The sequence below is a fragment of the Branchiostoma belcheri genome, unplaced genomic scaffold (assembly GCF_001625305.1).
Source record: "Branchiostoma belcheri isolate BF01 breed outbred unplaced genomic scaffold, Haploidv18h27 scaffold49, whole genome shotgun sequence".
In the NCBI taxonomy this organism is placed as follows: Eukaryota; Metazoa; Chordata; class Leptocardii; order Amphioxiformes; family Branchiostomatidae; genus Branchiostoma; species Branchiostoma belcheri.
In genome coordinates this window covers 142,097-165,315 of record NW_017804120.1, presented here as the reverse complement: position 1 = coordinate 165,315, position 23,219 = coordinate 142,097, and the positions used below count along the sequence as shown (strand labels likewise).

Here is a 23,219-nt window from a genome sequence, read left to right as displayed (position 1 = left end):
CTTTGACAAAATACAAGATTTTTGTTTATTGGCTCCAGTCAAAGAAAATCAGAGCCATGCTCTTGGCGAGTTTCATGTCAGAGTGAACAAAACAACGGACACAATTGGAGAGCCCATAAATTGTTTATATTTCCTCTTTCAAAGAATCCAGATTCTGGTCATCTAAAGCTCAAATAAAATGTCAAGTTATTTGGAGATTTTGAATTGATTTGTTTCTTCAACCAGTAATTAAAAACTCCTACTAAATTACATATAGATTGAGTGGTGTGTCAGGTTTCTATTATTGACATGACCATCATGCTTAAAAATTATTACTTTGTTATTAACACCCATATGTTTTTATTGAAACAGATCCGAATACATGAATATACATGTGCATGTGATAGTTGTACTTAATGGTGTTAGAAACTATAAGGAGCAGAGATTGATACATTTAAAGGCTAGCTGTTTTGTTGTATTTTAAATTTCCAAAGCAAGGCTGTTAGCTTCTTTTAAATTTATTGGAACTTGACTTGCGAATAAGGCCACAGCAAGTATGGATGACATCCTCCGCAGACTCCAAATCTAATGCGATCGCGCGAAAAAAACAAGGCGGGCCGAAAAAAAAAGGTTCCTACATTTTATATTTTGACTCAACCATTGTACAAATGGTTTTGATTCAGTGGGAACATCACATATACACAGCCAACATCACATATCACTGCATCAAAGTAAGAAACAAAACATTAAATCAGAGCCTTTTCTTGTCTCCTCTCTTCATAGTTATCTGTCATCCACCTTCCGGCATGGCAACAGACATCCTTGTCCATTTTCGGCATGGTGACCACTGTCAAAAGGCAACAAAATTTCTTGTATTTTTTTTGTCAAAATCAGGCGAAAATTAATGCGCGCGCTGATGTCATCCATAGAAATTACTTCTAGCTGTGGCCTAAGCTACATCACTCGTACAAGCCACATTAGCCTTACAATGATAGCAATGCATCCATAGGGTTTGATATTTATTTCATCAACGAGACTGAAACGAAAGAGGACTTTAGATTTAAAACATAGATCAGGTTTTACAACAGCACTCTATAAACATGATCTCAAATTATTGTTTCCAACAGAAAACAGAAAAGTAATAAAACAAGAGATATATCAGTATTGTAATGGCTAAGATACCATGTGTATGGTGATAATTAGCATTGTATATGATAATGTGTAGCATTATTGTTGCTTATTCCAATACAGGATAACTATGAAGGTGGAAAGTATTTGAGGAGATCATTTGTAAAATGACAGCTAAATTGACTGTACAAATATCAAGTCGCACTAACCCATTTACAGGAAGAAAAGAAACAGCTTGCCAACATGTTAAGATTTTTTTTAAATTGCAATTTGAAAGAACTGTCTAAGTCACCTCAATTTTTGGCCACCAATACATTTAACAAAATGTGTATTAGTAGTCTGTGACTAGTTGTGGTAAATGTGGTATAAGTAACTGATACGTGATATCAATAATAGGAAACTTTTTGATAATTGATATAATCACACTGGTTTAAAAGAGTACTAGTACCTAAAAAGCAGGCATACAAGTATACAAGTTGTTCATGTTAATAGGAGGTATTGTATAATATTACGTCTAGCAAAGATTTGAACATTATTTTCATTTGCTTTCCTTTGTCACCGTTGTCTAAAGAAAAACATTTTACCATGGTTACTCTATTGAGAGAAAGAAACATAAGAAAATATAATCCACTTTTGTTATCTAATGTAAGACTTAACCCTCTATGTTAGGCAGAACTAGACCTAGTGTTGGCAATATGAAGATATTAATATCTTTCTTTTTTCCTGAAGCATATCTAACACGATAGAAAGATATATTATGTAACTATATCCAACACCATTATCATATAACTGCAAAGTCATTTTTATCGTATATATCATTAGAGCACTCCATACATGTATGTCAGAATAATGTACTACAAAATGGACTTGACGTCCTAGGTGGTATGGCTGATGAGATAAAATTAAGGACATTTTATTTTCAGATTTAGTCACACAATGGATTAGTAAATATAAGTATTGAACAAATTTGATTTGAAGGATAGTTTTCCGAAAGCCGTGTGTTGCAAAACACTTGCCAGCAAATGTTATTTTTTTCTCTTTTTTTAACATAATTTTCTTATTCCTATTTAAAGTTGTTGTTGCCAATTAGACAACATATGGAATAACCCATTGAATGTACATTTTAGACATTTTGTTTAAAAGTTTTAGAACCAAGACTATTGGAACTACAATTAATACGTGTCTACTGCCAGGATTTACTAATATGAGTAGGACTTTACTAATCGAAATGTATCAGTTAAGTCTATTTCTTTTGTTTTTGTTTTGTTGTTTTTTGTTGTTTTTCTTATTTCATTGATTCAGAAGTATTTACGATCTGGCAGATACCAAAATTTATCAAAGCCTTCGTCGTAATTGTGTCATATAAAGAAGGTGAATGTTGCAGAATGATTTTAAAGTTTCCACAATACCCACAAAAAACGTGGATTTAACAGAAAGACAGAACTATATTATATAACGGATGTAGACGTTACAGTATAACCAAAAAAGGGTAATGGGCAATGGTTGTCATAGTTTTAATTTCTTTTCCAAACTAATTCTTATTGTTGTGTTCTCCTTTTGGCTCACTTTCAGTGGATCTAACGTTGAATGTTGAAGTAAAACCCCCTATGTATGTGTAGACAATGGTAGGGTCCAGTCAGATGGTAGAGAGATAATAATAATAAAAGGTCAGAGAGAAGGAGACCACCACAGATTGAGGTTGTGACCATGAGGTTGAAGAATAAAGTAACGAAGGGACCAAATAGAATGTTGTCTGTCTGCTTATTCTAGAGATTTCTCGGAAATTGAGCTTAGAGAAGAGACACTTTTTCCGTGACCGGAACTTAGTTCAGAGCGTACAACTGATCTCTTGGCCTTACACTGAGCAAATTCGTTACAAAAAAGTAAATAATAGTAATCTTTTCCCTTTTAGTACCCCTTTTGTCATCCCTGTATCCCTTCTAAAACAGTTTCCTAGTCACCCAATTATTTTCCTAGTTCAACCAAGTATTTTCCTAGTCATCCAATTTCAACTAAGTATTGGCATAGTTAGCCAATTGCAACCAAGCATTTTCCTGGTCATCCAATTGTAACCAATTGCAGCCAAGTATTTTCCTAGTCATGCAATTGCAACCAATTGCAGCCAAGTATTTTCCTAGTCATGCAATTGTAACCAATTGCAGCCAAGAATTTTCCTAGTCATCCAATTGCAACCAATTGCAGCCAAGTATTTTCCTAGCCATCCAATTGCAACCAAGTATTTTCCCAGTGATCAAATTGTATCAATTATCCTTAATGGTCCGTCCTGAAAACACTAAAATCTATCGTTCTAACCCCGAACGTCCTCACACCGTGCTTTCAGAAAGATGTGATCCCTTCTTCGCCTGTTGTCCTCCCTCCGCGTCAACTAAAGGTGTTTCTTTCTTCTTCAGCGGTATGACGCGCTGAGCCTCGTAAGACTTGATGTACAGGTACGCCCCAAGCGCGATGGCGGCGATCACAACGACGGACGCGATGGCCGCTGCGATGATGTTGGCCGTTGGGATTTTTTCAAGATCTGCCAAATCTTGAAAAATAAAAGGAAATGAAATAAAATGAAATAAAATGTGATAAACCAAACCAAAACAAGATAATGAAAGATAAAATGAGATGAAATATATATAATTAAAGTAAATCTAATTGAAACCCAAAAATCGCCAAAGTGCGCCTTTTGGCAAAATAATGTTTCAATGATATGAAATAATATGTAATAAACCAAACCAAAACAAGATAATGAAAGATAAAATGAGATGAAATATATGTAATTAAAGTAAATCTAATTGAAACCCAAAAATCGCCAAAGTGCGCCTTTTGGCAAAATAATGTTTCAACGATATGAAATAATATGTAATAAATCAAAGCAAAACAAGATAATGAAAGATAAAATGAGATAAAATATGTATAATTAAAGTAAATCTAATTGAAACTCAAAAATCGCCAACTCGCACCTTGTTTGGCAAAATAATGTTTCAATTTCGATGTAGTTTGTATGATGTATGTCTAACTCCAGGAAGATTAGCTACATACTTCTCTGTTTGAACTTGTATGTTTGCTTATGGAGGAAATATAGCACCAAAGCACCAATCCGCGGCCAGGACTACATCTAACTTACTGTTTATAGAAGTTTTAAGTCATTTTTACACAAGATATAAAACAACGGAATATTGCACAAAATTCCCTTCTAGATAAAAACGCTCTTCATTTGATGCACCTTTCTTTCCTGTTGCTAATTATAATGAAATTTTATTTTTCATTGTTAAATATTTATTTAGACCGTGTATCTTAATCGAGACTTACTTTGCTCACAGTAGTCGCCGGTGTATTCGGTGGAACACAGACACATGTAGCTCCTGTTTCCGCTGACGCAGCGGGCTGAATTCTGGCACTGGTTCTGCAGACAGTAGTCAATTTCTGCAAAAGACAAATAGGGTTACAATCCTTTTTGGCGACGCCTTAGGGGCGGAGGCATTTCTTATAGTATGACGTTGACCTTTTTCTAGAAATTGTTGACAAATATACTGATCATGAGATATCATTTGTTTTCCACCTTTTGTCGATTAAATATGGTATTTCCTACCAGGAAAATATCTTCCAAAAGAAAGGGAGAAATAAATTAATGCCAGCAGGTAAGATTCCCATTTATGCAAAATAGATATATGCAAATAAAACTTTGTTCACATCGTCAGCTTGTTTCTTACACCCACTTCATCCCTGCAATGGTCTCCGACGTACCCAAACCTACAGTGTTCCCTTTTCGAAAATATTTTCCAAAGGCAGAAACGCCACCATGTAATATTCCCATTTATGCAAAATAGATATATGCAAATTAAGCTTGGTTCACATCGTCAGCTTGTTTCTTACCCAATTCATCCTCGAGCCTCGCAATGGTCTCGTGTACCCGAATCTACAGTGTCTCCTTTTCGAAAATATCTTCCAAAGGCAGAAACGCCACCATGTGAAATTCCCATTTATGCAAAATAGATATATGCAAATTAAGCTTGGTTCACATCGTCGGCTTGTTTCTTACCCAATTAATCGTCGCAAAGGTCTCCAGTAAACCTACAGTGTTCCGTTTTCGAAAATATCTTCCAAGAGGGGAAAGGCCAGCACGTCAGATTCCCATTTATGTAAAATAGGTACATATATGTAAATCAAACTTGGTTTACAATATCAGCTTGTTTCTTACAGTAATACACGCAACTTATCCTCGCAATGGTCTCCAGTGTACCCATACCTACAGTGTTCCGTTTTCGAAAATATCTTCCAAGAGGGGAAACGCCAGCATGTAAGAATCCCATTTATGCAAAATAGATATATGCAAATCAACTTAGTTCACATCGTCAACATATCTCTTACCCAATTCATCCTCGCAATGGTCTCCAGCGTACCCGAATCTACAGTCGCAGACGTAGTAGTTCTGGAAGTCGTAACACGTTCCTCCGTGTATACAGGGGCTGGACAGACATTCGTCGATTTCTGGATAGGAGTGAGGAAAGAAGGTCAAAAGAACCGTCAACTTCGCTGTCTTTTTAAACTAATGGTATTTTAAATGTAATGTTTTTTTTATGAATGAAATGTAAAATCAACCCAATTTAGTCCTGCCAAAGACTACAAAGTTGATTGCTTAATAAAGTTTACAAGTTAAGAAATAATTAGATGCAATCATGTACCTTCTAAAGCTCGCTGCTGTAAAATTACGCATAATTCGCATTGCAAAATAAAGGTTATTTTTGTCACCTTATACTGAGTAGGATAATGATCAAGATAGACAGACACTAGAACCAAAAAAGAAATTGGAGATGTACTACGTATACTGTGTATATTAGAAATATTTACATTTTTTCTGTTTTATCCGTTATTTTGAATTTCTCTGCCTACGCCTGTTTGCATTTTCCCATTTGCACCCAAATACCGAAAACAATACCTCCGTGTGGAGGTAATTTGACCTACATTTGCATGGAAATCGAGAGCTTACCTGTCTCACAAAACGTCCCAGTAAACCCTCCCACACAGGCGCACTTGAGTCCTTCTTCCGTGTTCAGACAAGTCCCTCCATTCTCACACGGCTCCGACAGACATTCGTTAGTTTCTATGGAGACCAGGAAAAAAAGTGAAAAAGAACTTTATCATTCTTATTCCTATTAATATTGCACGACAATTGCTCATGGTACAATGTATGGCAAATTACATAAAAATGTATTGAATAAGACCTAATGTAGAAAAAAATACTATATCCTAATTACTCAAGGGCTAGCACAAGTCTTTAATAAAGTGTTACAGTCGAGTGGAGCTAATCACGAGTTTCGGTATTTTTTCTAATAACAAAGCAGTTTTTTTATGTATTTACCTATTTTTGCATTGTGTTGAGACGTACATATGTGTATGTTTTCACGACTTTCTTAGACGCATTACTTGTCTTGCACATTTCCAGATTTTCAACACATAATTGCTCTTAGTACGTCATAATGCCATATTACCAAAACCCGCAAGTGATCATCGACTATTAAAATGACTACCTTACAATAAGCCGTAGAGTAGCCACGTGACAAGCCTCACTGGGTCAGTCTATTGAGGAAGACCAGAGTGCTCTGATCGAAAGCTCTAGGTGAGGATATTTACCTTTGTGTTGGAAGAAAAGTCTTAACTTTAAATGTAAGGTGTAGACATTTAGTTACGGGGAAGTGTAGAAGAAATCCTCAAATCTGACTTTTTACCGACCTTCTTCACAGTTCGTTCCATGGAATCCCTCCGCGCATTCACATTCATAGAAGCCCACATCGTCTATACACGTTCCGCCATTCTGGCACGGGTCCGAAGAGCATTCGTCAATTTCTAAACAAGACAAGAGCATAAACAAATAAACATCGTCAAAATTCAGGTTTGATGGCCACTTGGTCAATGGCATGAATTTGCTACATACTGACTGCATTGGGAAAGATTGAAACGGTTATCTTGTGCTAAAATAGAAGACAATCTCTCAACATAGACGGGAGACGCCACAGACTTTCTTCAACGTATGGCCCACTGCTCACCGAGTTACGTGCATCATCTACATAACGTAACGTCAGAGAGGCGGTCGATTGCTCATTTCTTGACGAAGACTGGAGTTGTACAGTCCAAAATTTGGGTAATTCCACTTTCTTGTGCTGGAATGTACAGTTTAAAATTGCTTCATACAAAACACAATATTGAAAACCGGAAGTCAATAAGTCGGGTTCCAGTCCTGACACGCCACCGATCTTGTGCCCTTGGGAAAGGCACTTTACACGACTTTCCTCACTTCGCTCAGGTGAAAATGAGTATTGTACTGTCATGTATTTGTCCCCTGTGTCGGTGGCGGCATTGATATAAGTTGATAAAACTCGAGTGTGCCGTCACCACGTCTGGTGATTACATGTTGGAATAAAAAAAATAAGTGACGCCATACTGACCTGTCTCACAGTTGGGTCCAGTGTACCCCCTGGGACACACACACAGGTAGGTGTTGAAGCCGTTCCGACAGGTGCCGCCATTTTGGCAGGTCTCTGGGCTACAATTATCAACTTCCTCTGATGAAATAAAAGAACTAAATTAGAATCTTTGAACGGAGAAACGGAGCTGGCATAAATAGTACGATACAAATTGTTGTTCTACCGCATGCATCTAAGTGACCTAATCTATATAATTTTTCGACGGTGTCGAATGCAATTTCTAAACAACTACCAAACATTTACGTCATTTTCGTATAATATTTTTATCATCATTTAATGGTTGAAAAAATAGTCCCAAAACAAGCTACATGAGGAGTACCTTTATTTTTTGGTACCACCTGTAAATAACTAGAACCAGCCGACGATAAGAGATAACCGTTTTCTGTCAATGCTATCGCAATTTTGCCTCACATATATCAGTATGCTTTGGGATATGCAGCTTTAATGTACTACATTAAAACTTGCAAGGAAATTAACCTCGTAAATCCTGTTTTACTGCCATGAAATCGGTTTGAGTGCCTTTATTTAATACAAAAGTAGTCGGTCCCTTCCTATCGCAATACCTGTATTGCGGGAAAGTTACAGTAGTTCTTACCGCATTGTTCAATGTTACAGTACTCCCACCGCTTGGCGAAGCTGGTCGTGTAGCACCAAGGGCGTGGCTCGTTGTCAGGGTTACGGCAGTAGTTTTCCTATATAAGGTAACAGCACGAGAGAAGAAATTACTGGACATTTATTCGGATAAAGATGTGTTTTTTTTTCATGAAACCGATTTATACTTTCTTCCTAGAGATTCAAGTTCGATACCTTTTATTCAATTCCATTAATTTGTACAATACATTCAAAATTAGTGCACGAACATATTGCGGTACATAACAAATTTATTTGAAAAAAGCACGAAAACAGAACAGAATTCTAATTTACAAAATGGCTCCGCCTCTGAGGCGTCGCCAAAAAAGGAGCTTACCTGAAGCATCGGTGTCCGTTCTACATTGAAGCCGTGCTGCCAGGGATTCTGGGAATCCCACCTCTGGCAGGTGTATCCGCTTTCTGTGGTAGAGACCGGGCCTTGATACGACACACCATTGTCCACCATACAGGCTGGGGAGGGGGGCAGAAAATCATACGAGTGATCACTGCTTTTGTTTACATGATACACATGCAAATCATTTCAAGACAAACCAACCAACCGTCACCTCCCCTTTTGCCTACCGTGACGTCATGGCGATCATCTTGCATTGCCTACGCCTACGTCTATATGGTCACGTGACCACAGTATGTCGGTCAACCATATTGAAGATGGCTGAAGTTTCCTTTCTGGGTAAAGAAGTTTCTTCCCTAGCCCTATGCTAAGATATCGTAATATTGAGTTTATGGCAATGTGGAACTACAAATCTACATCTTTCAGACCACGAAATAATAGATTATTGGGTTAAAATACAACTAGCGTACATTGAAACAATCAGTGCATATTTTCGCGCAGAAGGTTGGAAAATATTTTCACCACCTTTTTGGCACGAAGGCCCCATGTATCCATCCGCGCATCCGTTAGTACATTCCCCAGTGATGGCGTCACAGGGTAGGTTGAGCCGACAGCGGCACTGCTGGGTACAGCCCGCTCCGTATTTACCCCTCGGGCAGGCTGATGGTTCGTCCCAACAAGTAAACATAAACAAGAGAAGCGTAAACATTTCAACAAGTAAAACATAAACAATTAAAGCGTAAACATTTAAACAACTAAAGCATTAAACAAGTTAAGCGTAAACATTTAAACAACTAAAGCATAAACAAGTAATTATAAAGAGTAAAACATGTACAAAAGTAAAGCGTAAACTTTTAATAAATAAATCCTAAACAAGTAATGTGTAAACTCTTCAACAAGCGAAGCCTAAACAAGTAGTGTCAACATACCAACAAGTAAAGAGTAAACAAGTAAAGCGTAAACATATTGGGATGTAGTCAAAATATAACACACAACAAATACATATCATGTAATCTTGTATGTATTGTAAAAATACCAATTATTCAAACGGCAAAATAAGAAAATGCACCTCGAGTTACATGACTGTAGTCACTTTTCAATGTAACGTTGATGAAAAAAAAAACGGATTCAACATGTTTGCAATCTTTCCTTTCATACAAAGGGGTAGCTTTAATTATTCAATTCCCTACATAAAAATCATAACTTTCATGTATAATACAGTTCATATCAAGCAATCAACCATATAATCAATCAATCAACCAATCAACTAAACGACACTGATGAAGATATCCTAAGACAATGGTCCATCTCAGATATCTACAGAAATATGACTTACGTTCGTTGCAGCCGATTCCAGTGAATCCGGGGATACAGGAGCAGCCAAACGGGTCAGGGACACAGAACAGTTTGCCCATGCAGGCAGACACGTCTTCCGTGATGTCATCGCAGGCCTTCCGACACTCGAAACCAAACCTGCCCGGTCCGCAAGCTATCACGAGACCAAACGAGATTTCAGGTTATGACCTTTGACCGTTTATCTACGTTACGTGTCCAGAGTGATTTGGTTAACTACTGAAGAAGGCTTATATGAAGCAGGTGCATTGAACAGGTGAAAATTCATATACCTTTAAAAGGCAGTAAAACTGAATTATCAACGTCAATTTTCTAGTCAATTTTTGGTTGAATCTGATATCTGTGAGGCAAAATGCAATGGAGAACAGTTACTTGCGTTGTATCGTAGGCTGGTTCTATTTATTGGTGGTACCAAAAAATAAAGGGGCTCCTCACGTAGGTTGTTTTGTGGATATTTCAAACGCGTCAAGTATGAAATGATGACGTAATGTGTCAGACGGATTTCCTCATCCAGAATATCTTTGTTTTGCCACCCTGAAATTGCATTGGTTGACTTTAACTAAATGAAGTTTTTTATGATTAGACCCTACAGGAGAATAGAATATTTGAAATATGACTTTATTCATTTTATTTATTTATCTATCTATCGGCACATACATAATAAAAGTTATACAAAATATTGCAATGGAAATGAACGTGCAAGGGGTGGAAGAAAAGCTACAAAGGCTTATTTGATATCCTCCCCATCATGATTTTACAATTTCCACAGTTATATCAAATGAAATATAAATAACAAGAAAGAAGTAATGAAAATATTTTAAACATGTACAATGAAAAAATGAACCAATTAGACAAAATAATAAAGTTTGGCATAAGTAATGAAACTATACGGTGAACCAAACTAGATAAATAGATTTGGCTACAAGCAGATGAAAATATAACAAATCAATAAATTTATCAATTAATAAGTACAATGTACTTCAAACAATATAATGAGAAATATATGAAAACGCAGTATAGAAGAATATGATTTGAGTATTAACCGGTAGGGAAGTGTGGAGTTATTTATGAAATAGGCTTTGGCGTGAGTGACGGCAACGCTTACCGATGTCGCAGGTTTCTCCGTAGAATCCAGGCGGGCAGACACACTGCCCGGTCATGTCATCACACCAGCCGCCGTTGTAACACTCGCTACAACCCAGGAAACATCCCGGACCCCACTTTCCTGCTGCACATTCTGGTAAAATAAGGCCATGTTGATTTGATTATATGGATGACATCCTCCAGGAACCCCAAAACTGATGCGCACGTGCGAATAAAAAAAAAGTTTTGCAAAAAAAAAGTTGTTTTCATTATGAAATGTACGTGGTTTTGAAGGTTAAACAAATGGCACAGAATATAGTTTGGCGAATAATCTAGTCTTCAAGTTCATTTCTTTACAATTTCGTCTTTTTTGTTTGATTTTGGCATTCTACGACATTGGTATACTTTTTAGTTATTTTTTTGTAACTTACGGTATATTTTTGCTCATTTTGCAACTGTTTTGTACGATTTACAGTATGGTTGAAAACTCTTTTTTTTTGGAAACGGCCGAAAATTCATGCGCGCGCGGATGTCATCCATATAATCAAATCAACATGGCCTAATGGCAAAAAAAAGTATCAAAACAACTGCTCTTTCCTTTCTGAAACAAGAATTCGGAGATCTTATACCTCCATGAAATATTTGAGTTTCTGTTAATGTTTCTTATATTCGTCTCATTGACTATGGAAATAACGTCGTGATTACCATAATCTAGTTAAATTTATGGCTTTCTGAATTCAAATTACAATATTTTTCGTGTCATATTTCATTTCAATATGTCCTCATTAATTCTGCAAATGACACGTACATTAACATAAAAAGTGACTTACACATGTCACAAGGTATAAAATTCCCATCATTCACCAATAAGGAATCACAGAATTTTCATATTAATTATGCAAATTAGCTCATCAATTGCATAATACTACTTATTCCTGACACCAAAAAAGCTATCTGTCACCAAAAAGTCAAGACCACAGCGTGTTCAGGACAAAAGATACAAAAACCGGAAGTTCTGCTGCAGTACCAAGAGTAGTCACCAGGAAGCCCATATTTGACCTTGAACTTTGCCTACCCAACACCTACCCACATATCAAATATTATTACAATCCATCCAAAGGTTCAAAAGTTATGCTAGCCGAAAATGTCCGGGGACACACACACACACACACACACACACACACACACACACATACAGACACGCCAAAAACAATATACCTCCATTTTTTATGGAGGTAAAAAAACGGAACTCAGGTACCTCTCACGATGACCCTAGTGAGTGCGCCCTTCTCCTTGTACCCCTCGTGGTAGCAGTGGTAGGTTCCGGACTGGGCGGAAGTGGCAGATTGCAGACTGACCTGACTACTGGCGAAACTGTTGACCAGCGGTTCTCCATTGAAGGACCAAGTCAACTGGAAAAGAAAGAAAAACGTATTAAGTTTAATGTGATGTTTTATTTAATGTTTAAAGTACATTTAATGCAATGTTTTGTTTAATGTTTAAAGTACTACGACAATATTTGTTTGTTTCTCTTTGTTCAAAATGCCTTGAACTGTATTTGTTTATTACGGCCCCTAAACGGGGGCCGATATCGACTTCTAACAAGCTAATGACATAACACGTGCAAAAAGTCACGTGTCCTAAAGGTTTTGGTAAGATAACTAAAGAAGACTAAGTGGGTCAATTGAAATCCCGGTGAGTCCAATTTTGTTAGTAATAGAACAATTTAACTCTTCCTTCCTGTTTATCATGTTTGGCTTCGCAGAAGGAAAACTTATTTTTTTATTTAGTTTCTTCATCTTCTTCTCCGGACAAATAAAGTCCGTGACCTGCAACAGACGTCTGTCACCATGGTAACCGGTGCTGTAGCAGACAACCTGTGGTGTTGGGTTACATTCTAGCAGGTCAGAGTTGGAGGGACTGCTTACCATATATTATATATGAATTCTTTTGATGAGTAGGAATAAACACAGCATTAGTTTGGTAAGCTAGAACATGTAAAAGTAAATGTTATGCATTTGCTTTTCAAATGTTACCATTCTAGTTACTTGTTTATGTTCATAACAAAGTGACATTACAGGGCTGTCTCACTCACCGATGCTCCTGACGGTGTAGAAAACTCTGTCATGCTGATCTCGATCTCCTCCCCAGCGTTAAACGTCTTGGTGTACACGTCCGGTCTCACCGTGGCTGGAAAAAAAAACAGTACAGAAAGTTTCACACGTTTGTAACAAGATATGAGAGATACCAGACTTCTGGGACGTATGAAATCTGCTGTACCGCTGCTGTACCGCGGGAAAACTCAAGGTAAACCATTTTCAACCTTAACCTTCCTTTTCACAACTGCTTGAGTTATGCTATTGACCTACATACAGACCCAGGCCACAGCCACTCCACCGTGACATAACCGAAAACACAACCTTCTTGTCGAAGGTAAAAACTCCTCCACCCCTAAGGCGTCGTCAAAAATTGAAACGTACCGTATCTTGACAGTGTTGATGCTGGCCGTGAAGGGAGCACAGTTGTATTTTACTCTAGTACATAAAAATCCCGCTGCAGTACCGCAATAAAACGCCAGGTTAACAATTTTCAACCTTAACCTTCCTTTTCACACCCCTTCTCAACTACCTACCAAATATCACTAATCCACAGCTTCTCGATTTATGCTATTGACCGTGACATAACCGAAAACATAACCTTCTTGTGGAAGGTGGGTCGTGTGGCGCAACGGCAGCGTGTGCGACTCGGAATCAAGAGGTCCCAGGTTCGAGTCCTGACATGCCACCGATCTTGGGAAAGGCACTTTACACGACTTTCCCACTAGACTCAAGTGAAAATGAGTATTGTCTGTCCAGTATCCGTTTCTATGTGCGGAACACAACACCAGCAACAGCTGCCTCTGTTCCGCGTGTATTGTACTTTCAATAAATCAAATCAAGATAAAAATCGACACGTACCGTCAGCAGGCATCTTGACGGTGTTGATACTGGCGGTGAAGGAGGCACAGTTGTACGTGCCCAGCCGGTTGTACCCGTCCTCGGGATGCGGCGGTAAAATCATCATCTTCCCGGGCCACTCTTCAGGGGCGATATCGTCTGTAGTGGCGTTCTCAGGGAGTCTGGGGAAGGAGGAGAAAAACAAGACTGATTGTAGTAAAACATTGAACTTTATTCCAACACATGGGTTACAGAGCGATTAAATTTTCGACGACCACTGTCGTCTTCATCAGGATAATTAATTGCTTACGTCACGTATCAGTAAAATCTCGTGTGAATAAGGTCACGTGTTTGTAAACCGTAACTCTCGCGAGATCACGTTGTGAAGTGATTGGTCATTAATTATCCTGATGAAGGCGACAGTTGTCGTCGAAAATTTGACAGCTCTGTAACCCTTGTGTTGGAATAAAGTTCAACATTTTACTATGATTACTACCAACACAGATGAACTTTCATGATAACAAGACTGATTATTTTTGGCGACACCTCATGGACGGAAGCATTTTCTAAAACTATGACTAATTGAAGAGGGACAGTGTCGAAGAAAGATGCAAAGAAAAATTCATATTCATTTATTTATTTATTTCATCTTTTAAGATTTAAAAAAACACCTGCGTGGCCCCTTCAACATTGAATGCTGGTTTCCAAGAGGGCCTAGGGTATCACAACATAATAAAAAAAAGTATAAATAAGGGGTATTGATTGCTTGATTGATTGCTTGATTGATTGCTTGATAAAATTTATATAAAAAGAAAAGTTAACAGAGAAATACATAACTGAGAAATGTAGACTGAAATCCGTATAGCTGAAAATTAAACTCAAATAAATAAAATGCAACATATATATAAGTGACTAAACTAGCTAGAAAATTAATATGGTTTTTGATGAAACAAAATTCATTGAATGTCATTCTAAAGTGATTAAAAAAAGAACTCAAACCCAGTAGTATTTACTAGTAGTTTCTTAGTAGTTATCAGTAGTTCTATGTGTAATAATTATCTGTTTCATACCATATGTTTCTTCTGTTCCTGCAATTAGCCCTCGGGCACGAATTTGCAATAAACATTTCTTTTATTCGAACCCCACTGTTTTCATGAAAAAAAAAAGCTTACAAGAACTCGTCCACGGCGGAGAAGGTGACGATCTCTCCCGGTTCGTCTGTGACACACTTGATGTATGACGTGTTGATGGGGTCCATCAGGGGGCTCTGGTTCACCACTGTTAGCGCCACGACTGGGTCTGAGGGGGGCAAGGTAGGCTTGTGGTTAGAGTTAATGATTCCGAAGGTCCTGGGTTCGAATCCCTGGCAGGGCGCCATTTTTGTGTCCTTGGGAAAGGACCTTTGCACATATTTCCTCACTCGACTCAGGTGAAAATCGGTACCTTATTTCAGTAAGGGACGTTATTTCAGATGGGACGTGAAGCCTTAAGGCCACACTTCGGACACGTTAAAGACCCCACCTCACTTATCGAAAAGAGCAGGGATCCTTTTCTGTGTAAGTGGTTCAAACATTACAGTCTGGTCTCAGGGTTAACATCTTGAAGAGGTGATAGACACCTGTTACGTCAATCCTTCCACAAATGTTTTAAGTCTTCATAAATAGGCAAAGACCAAAGCCGGACACCGGGTATTGAAAAGTTTCAAAGGACCAAAACTTAACCGGTCAAGGACAAAATAAATATTCATAATTCTATAAGTTGAAGACGCAAAATGTTTGTCTACAATAGGATTGAAACATTTGATGCTGCATGGCGTAAACAATGTTACTCATTTATATCCCGTCTGTACAAGTCATCAAACAACATTATCCAATCTGTTCTCAAATCTGAGGTGATATTCCGTAGCAGATTCTTTTGCAATAACTGGGCCCGTCTGTACATATAGTCATATTATTCTTTTACTGATGTAATTGTGTGTGTATTTTATATGTATGTTGTATATGGGCGAGTTATGCCTGAAATAAAGAAATAAAGTAAGCAAAGATCAAACTGTATTTAAGTCGTATATGTTTTTAGACCTAGGCGCCTAGGCCTGCCTTCACAATATTTTTCATATGTTGTGTGCCACGTTTCTAACTTCAAAACTTTTATGTTGCCGCAAAAAGCCATACACGCACACAAAAATATACATAAATCAGAACAGTAAATTAATAAGAATGACAGAAAGCACCATTGAGGCTGACTCCACCATGGCCCAGTGTGTTGCCGTTGCCATGGCAACACATAAACAACATTCCGGCTGAGGACCAGTCGATGAGTCATGAAAGCCATTGAGAGTACCAGCAAAGGACGAACTCTGTACACCACTCCAAAGAGTGAACAAATGACGCCCTAATCTGGAAAAATTAAACTCTTCCCCAGCAAAACTATGGGACTCAATCAGCATTGTTCAGCTATTTGACCCAATGCTCTAGGGTCGTTATGCACATGTGACGTCAGCAAAGTGTCAAAGTTTGTTGGAAGTCGATATCGCCCTCCGTCCCGGTTAAAGGATAGCACGCCCTTCTCGTGGTAAAAGTCGTAGAATGCTTGTAAGGACACAGGACAGGTTGCAACCTACTTCAGAGATGGCCGTCTTCTATGCCACAAAACATTTTGTACACAATAAATGATTTGGAAGTAAATCAATCAGTACTGTGAATATAGTATAGTTATAGATTTTAATGTTTAAATGATTCTTACTTAGAAGCGCAGACAAAACTATGACAATACTTGTGTACTTTGATGCTCACATTTTACTGAATAAAATGGCGTCCTTTGTAAACATGAGTTTTTTTTTACATAAAGCGGACTGCATTTTCAGTAGTCTTCCTATCTTCCCGTAAAACAAAAAGACAAATCCTTAAAAACCTTGTTTTGTTACTCTTCCCGTAGCAAAATTCCAAACAACAGACAGCATTCATTAGGTACAAGGACACAAGATTATTCATCAACACCATCGATCAAAAAATCTCTCAGTCAAACTAGCTGTTTGTCTCTGCAGACGAATCATTCTATCAGACTTATAACAAGACTTTACCATCATTGCAGTCGTTATGTTAGTGAATTAATTGCTATGGTGTTTACTGTTTGTGTCTTACGAAGAGTTATATGTTTCTACGTTTGCCAACAAAAATGTGATGTTTCAGAATCCAAGAGTTCAGGTCTTTTATCATTATGATATCAATGTCGCAGTTTATGTCCACGATTTAACAATTACTTGAAGACTTCACCAATTTCATCTTCAGTAAAGTATTCTACTGCCTTTTATTAATTGATAGTGTGCAGAAATTTTGTTTTTAGTGGGATAGAATGTTGATTTTGTACCGTTTCTCCTACCAAGCTTTCTCTATCCTATTCAAATGAGGCTGATGTACTGCTCGGAATTCGTTTCATCTTTGTCGATGCCCAACGGAATACTACGATCATGACCATGTAGGTTTTGCTTGTGGTTCACTCCGTTTGCTTGTCTATGCCGCTAATACAACACTCAAGGAAAGCTATTGAAATGAAAAATTACAAGATTGTATATAATTTTATTGTATTTTCCATACAAATGCACGTTCTTACGAATAAGGAAAGAATATGTCTAAGGAAACTAACGTCGGACAATTTTACAAACCGATAATAGTAGACTCTAACCTTAATCGAAAAAGTAGGTGTAATGAAGTGAGACTGTAAAAATAAACCGTAACACAAATTTCAAAATCTTTCATTAAGTATACAACCTATATAACGGACATTACCTCGTATGAAATCGGCATGTTTGATTCGTTTCGATTTTTTGACGTCACATTGAATACGTGGCTGCCATTTAAAAAACTTCTGTCAACCTGTCTTTATGCCAATTGACATACTTTCATTGCAATTTCTTTTCATCAACTTTTTAGTCGATATGAATCCGAAAAGCTTTATAAACCTAGTTGGTTTATACGAAAATCTAACGTGATGGTGATGATATAGGAGCACAAACACTTTTACGCGTTGCTTTGAAAAACTTAAGAAAACTTAGTGCGCTCAACACGATAACTTAAGCCGCTTCAATTTATGAAAACATGCAGATATATTTTTCTACTTTACTTTTCTTTTTGCATTACTGCCTATAAATCAAAATAGATTGTACACAGCTCCCGTTATGTTTAGACCATGTATGTTGACTAGCATGACGCATGTCTCTCTTATTTCATTTCATGTTAAACTCTAACGAGTTGAACCTCCGTGAATAGTTTCAGCAGGTTGGTAAGTCAATGAGTAAAAAGACTCTCTTCTACACAACCAAGTGTTTTATCTGTAACCTTCCTCAGGGCAATTCTGACTCAAAATTGCCCTGAGGAAGGTGACAGACGGTCAGCGAAACGTCGGTTGAATAAAACACTTGGTTGTGTAAAAGTCTATTTTTTTTAATTTTTAACGAGTTGAACCTACTCACCTCTTCTTGAAATCACCAAAAACGTAAAACAGAGCAGTAGCTTCGTGATAGAGCCGACCGAACAGTATCTCCGGACCACCTTGTACTTCTCTTTTCCATCCATGGCGGATGCCAAAAGTCCAGGGTTCGATTCCAACAACCGTAAACCCAGTTTTTCCACCAGCTTCCTCCCCCAGAAAACTGTCAAACTCTCCCAACGTTCGCAAGTGTCCAAGATGGTAGTCTTCTTTCAAAACCAGCCGCGTGTTTATACTTATTCCACTGGGATGAAAGTTTCTTTTTCCCTCGTAGTTTTTGCTAATGCCTGTTAGGGCGGAAAAAATATATTACTTGATTGCAGCGTCACTTGAGTGAAGAGGTAAGATCCGTGTTGGGGTGAAAAGCGCGCAGCTCTCGTGAGGTCCCGTGAAAAGGCTGGTGCCACTCGTGCGGCCTCTTCCAGAGCTGGTGGAGCGTGTCAACAGAAGAGGGCTGACGGCGCCAGTGTTACAGCGTAGGGGCGTAATTTCCGAGCAGTTGCGTTGTATATTAGCCTCTACCAGGCTTCGGGAGGCGGCTGGACGGAGCAGAAATTGTGACAAAATGTACTCTCTAGCGGACCAACTCCCTAGGCAATTTCTACTCTTTCCAGCCGCCTCCCGAAGCCTGGTAGAGGTTAGTTGCATATATAAACATTGGCTACAGGTGGCACTGTGTCCCTCAAGGCAGCATACTTGAACCACTTGCGAAGACTTTTGCTCCTGGTGGGTTAACACCTTCTGAGAACCTGTTGTTCTTCACAAAAGGGAAGTAATGTACACTGGATTAGACAAGACGGCATAGAACAAATACTTGAACCACTAAATGCAGAAAAAATGGTTTCGTGACAAATTATCTGAGTATGTAGCAGTTATATCAGCTATTTTCTAAAGTATTGAATGAAGGATAAGATTGTGTCGGTACGTAAAAAGACATCAATGCAGGACGTAAAATCCTAAAACCTTAATCCTACCATTGAACCCAAATCCCAGCTTACAAACACAACCCTGTAATCTTTATCCTCTACAAACAACCCAGATAATAGTTTTGTATGCTTGGACAAATCGACCCTAATCCTAAACCAATGAAACCAAATGCCAGCTGCTGGTTAACGTTGCGATTGTGTCAAATCTAATCTAGTTTTGTCAACAGCAAGTAACGCGACTGAATCCTGGACATAAATGTATGGCATTTGAATTTGAGCCCAAATTTCATATGTTAAGGCACTGCCGCAGAGTGGAACTCACTGCAACCAAGTACAGTAGATGACTTATCATTAGATAGCTTTGAACAATGTTAAGAGTTAGTTGCTCAAAGGTTAGGTGTTGTTGTGCCAAAAAAAAAACAGTTACTCAAGCAACTGGATATGATTTTGAAAACGTCAGACGTTTCAGTTAGGTGTTGTTCCATGTAAAATAGCCAGCTGCCGCCGTACCTGCGAAGCTGGTGTGTAACGCCGAAGGCCGGTTATACTGGCTATACAGATACATACAGACAGAGAGATAGAAAGACAGAGAGATAGAAAGACAGGGATAGAAAGACAGAGGGAGAGAGAGGGAGAAAGAGAGGAGAGGGGGAGAGAGAGACTCAAATAGGCATAAAGAAGAATGTATGGATAGAATACTAGTACCTACAGTACGATAGTGTGTACAACAAATGAGTGTCAGGGTCAAGTACAAGGGTCTCGCGCAAACTTGTCAACAAAGTAGTTGAGGTGTCAAAGGCGATGATAAATTACACACTTTAGCTGCTGAGTCATGTAATATTTACTGACCCAAACGGCAACGTTTACTAAGTCGTCTTATTCCGCTTTTTTTTCTTAGCCTCTTCGTGAAAGAACATAAGCCTCATCGGACTATGACGACATACAAATTGGCAATGAAATACAGCAGTCCCTGAAAATGTACTATCATACACAATGTATAATCAAACCTGATACGAAACGAAAGAAAGTTGCCTTTATTATGACATCTACGTGATCATAAAGGTTGACGTACAGGTATGGCGAATAATAGACTCTTCATTTGCATTTCTTCACATTTTTTCCCTTTCTCTTAGAATTAGTTTTGGCATTTACGACATTAGTATCCTTTCCCGATATTTTTTTTCAATTGTATTCCTTTTATATACATAATTTTATATAATTACGGCATGTATTAGCTCATTTTGCATTGCAGCTGCTTTGTACGAATTACGGTACAGTAAAGTACGGATAAAAATTTGGATGCCATCCATAAAATCAAATCAACATGGCCTTACTAAGGTTATTCACCCCACTTATACTTGGGCTGCTGTCCTTAAGAACTAGGACATCGACATCTTATCTACCTTTGATACCATTCGCCGTTCAGGAAAGAAAAAGGAGCACCAGCACTAGTGTTTTAAGAACACGCGACATATCCGTTCTTTCCTGAGGAACTGTATCAATGTCCACTTCAGACAACTACCCGTGGGTTTCAGCTAATCCCCGAAGTGCACTTGACTGAGAACTGGTGCCCGAAGTGTAATGTCAGACTGAGTAGTACACAATTCTGCGGCGAGTTAAACCTTATCCAATTCCACTAATCCTCTATATACCGAACAAAAAACATACGCGACGTGCTTGCAGGCACGTAACTTTGAGTTGATGCGATGTGTATATTTTCGAAGGTTATGTTTTCGGTAGCGTTCATGTACATGTGTGTGTGCCAGTCTGTGTGTGTGTCACTCTGTAACTGCAGATAACTCGAGAAGGCTTACATGGATTGTCTTGATATTTGGTAGGTGGGTAGGTCTTGATGAGTCCTCAAAATGATAAGATTTCGGTCTCCCTAGCAACTTGTTCTGAAACTGCAGAGGTATTTGTTGCAAAGTTTTTGAAGGAGGATAACTAAAAAACCGGTGGGTGTGTCGTTGTGATGTTTGGTATGTTTGTATGGGTAAAGTTGTTAAAAGTATACTAGTATACTGTAATTTCACTGTGCTTATGCGTTCCGTTCGCCATCTTGGTTCCGGCCACCGACACCCTACCACCAATATGGCGGCGAACTTCAAGGCAATAATGCACACGTATAGCTAACATTATTATGCATACCCCTCATAACTTTTCTTAGATTTTATTATAATTATGAATGTCAAAGGTGGCTTTATTCTTTAAACTATTGGTAACCGTTTTGAGCTACGAAATTAAAAATACCATAGATTTTAAAATGGTTGAAATTTCAGTCTACTACATTTCAGGTAGAGATATGAATAATTTTGGAGTATGGATAATTTTGTTGTTAACTCTGTGTACACTTAAAAGAGGTTTAAATCTCCAAGATTAACATGACGTCGAAAACCATATCTACATGTACTCTATACAATAAAACCAAACGACAGAATACGAAATCTTGTTGCCCACAAACATTTATTACAGTCTGTCATTTTGACAATCCACTCTGAAGTCATTTTTTCTCCCATCCTTTACAATTTATACATGTTTAAATGATCCAAGTCAACCTATATTTGGTATATATATTTTGGAGAAAGAAATAATACAAAGCTTACATTTAACATAGGTTGTGAATAGCATTGAGAAGAATATTACTGTACGCAGTAAGTTATAACGAAAAAGTTATATAAAAGATCGTAACATAACATTTTTAGACGTGGTTCATGAGTAGTCGAGTGCAGTTCAGATTATGAATTTGAAATACTTTAATTTACAATTTTTAATTCAAATTTAGTCATCTCAAATATAATTTAGCACTTTTTCTCTTATAAATCATACCTAGATGTCATTAAGTAGGGTTTTTCCTCGACCTAAAGAATTAAACGGCTTTGCTGCTGATATATAAACAGTGGTTTCAGATGGCACTGTGTACCGCAAGGCAGCTTACTCGAACCACGTGTACACGTACTGGTATAAAACTGTTTAAAACAGTTGGAAACTCATCTTCGTACCGCAAACAAAAGCATGCAAAGTGATCAGTAAAGTCTGCGAAGAAATACAAGGACCACTATTGGCCAGAAAGTCTTGTAACAACGCACTTGTTTTCCTTCCTTGTTTACTTGTGTTGTTGTGTCATCTTTGGGCAGAAATAGCTTTTGTCTTCCTTAACTCGTCATATTGGAGGTAACCCTTGTTGCGAGATAGGACGCAATTACATAGATGAGTGGGTTGAGAGAGCAAAGAAAGAGTGCTGAACGTTTTACAGTATCATACAGATTCATTTGAACAGCCCTCACACAATAGTTGTACATGTACAATGCATGTAAGCCTACACCTCAACACACGCATATACATAATCATCAAGACCCCACCATATTCTTTCTGTCACCATCAACAGTTACTGCAGATAAAGTTGTGATGACTTACACAAGAACAAGATATGAAAGGAAAATTTTGCAAACATCACTTGGCAGTGTTTTCAACGTTAAAGTAAATCAGAAGCCTGATATGCAAGACTAAAGTAGACTTTACAGCAAAGGTGCTACAATTGTGTTATTTGTCAAACATGAAATTGATCTGTATATGAAAAATTGATATGTAGCGGTAACATCATTTCCTATGAAGGCAATTTGAAACAGATATCAGTAGCTTATTAATAAGTGCATTGTACAACAAAGTATCTTAGTTTCAAAATAACAAGTACATATTATGATTCTACAAGGGAAATGGCATTTTGAATTGTATAACCAATTCCTAACCATGAACAATCTGAAGTCCTTCTACGTTTTTCTTTCTCATACCGTCAACAAAATCTTGTTTAAACTACACTTTCCAACAATTACTAGAGATATACATACAGATATATACAAAC

At 37.9% G+C, this 23,219-nt stretch overlaps 1 protein-coding gene across 1 annotated transcript; it reads right to left on the bottom strand.

Moving 5' to 3' along the window:
• Positions 1-3,431: 3,431 nt before the first annotated feature.
• LOC109479435 (fibropellin-1-like) lies at positions 3,432-18,784 on the bottom strand. The gene is made up of 16 exons (XM_019781400.1): positions 18,418-18,784; positions 15,122-15,248; positions 13,971-14,131; positions 13,109-13,203; positions 12,272-12,425; positions 11,036-11,167; positions 9,914-10,066; positions 9,103-9,237; positions 8,563-8,696; positions 8,191-8,287; positions 7,557-7,673; positions 6,844-6,957; positions 6,101-6,214; positions 5,482-5,601; positions 4,423-4,536; positions 3,432-3,652 (listed from the first exon to the last, which is right to left on the bottom strand). The coding sequence occupies exons 1-16, from the start codon at positions 18,518-18,520 to the stop codon at positions 3,432-3,434; spliced, it is 2,091 nt and encodes a 696-aa protein (XP_019636959.1). The 5' UTR covers positions 18,521-18,784.
• Positions 18,785-23,219: the final 4,435 nt, after the last annotated feature.

Coding starts and splice junctions, on each gene's coding strand:
- LOC109479435 (XM_019781400.1), bottom strand. CDS start 18,520: ATGGATGGAAAAGAGAAGTACAAGGTGGTCCGGAGATACTGTTCGGTC. Junction 8,288..8,562: donor AACGGACACCGATGCTTCAG/GTAAGCTCCTTT, acceptor TACCTTATATAG/GAAAACTACTGCCGTAACCC. Junction 5,602..6,100: donor TGGGACGTTTTGTGAGACAG/GTAAGCTCTCGA, acceptor ACTCCTATCCAG/AAATCGACGAATGTCTGTCC.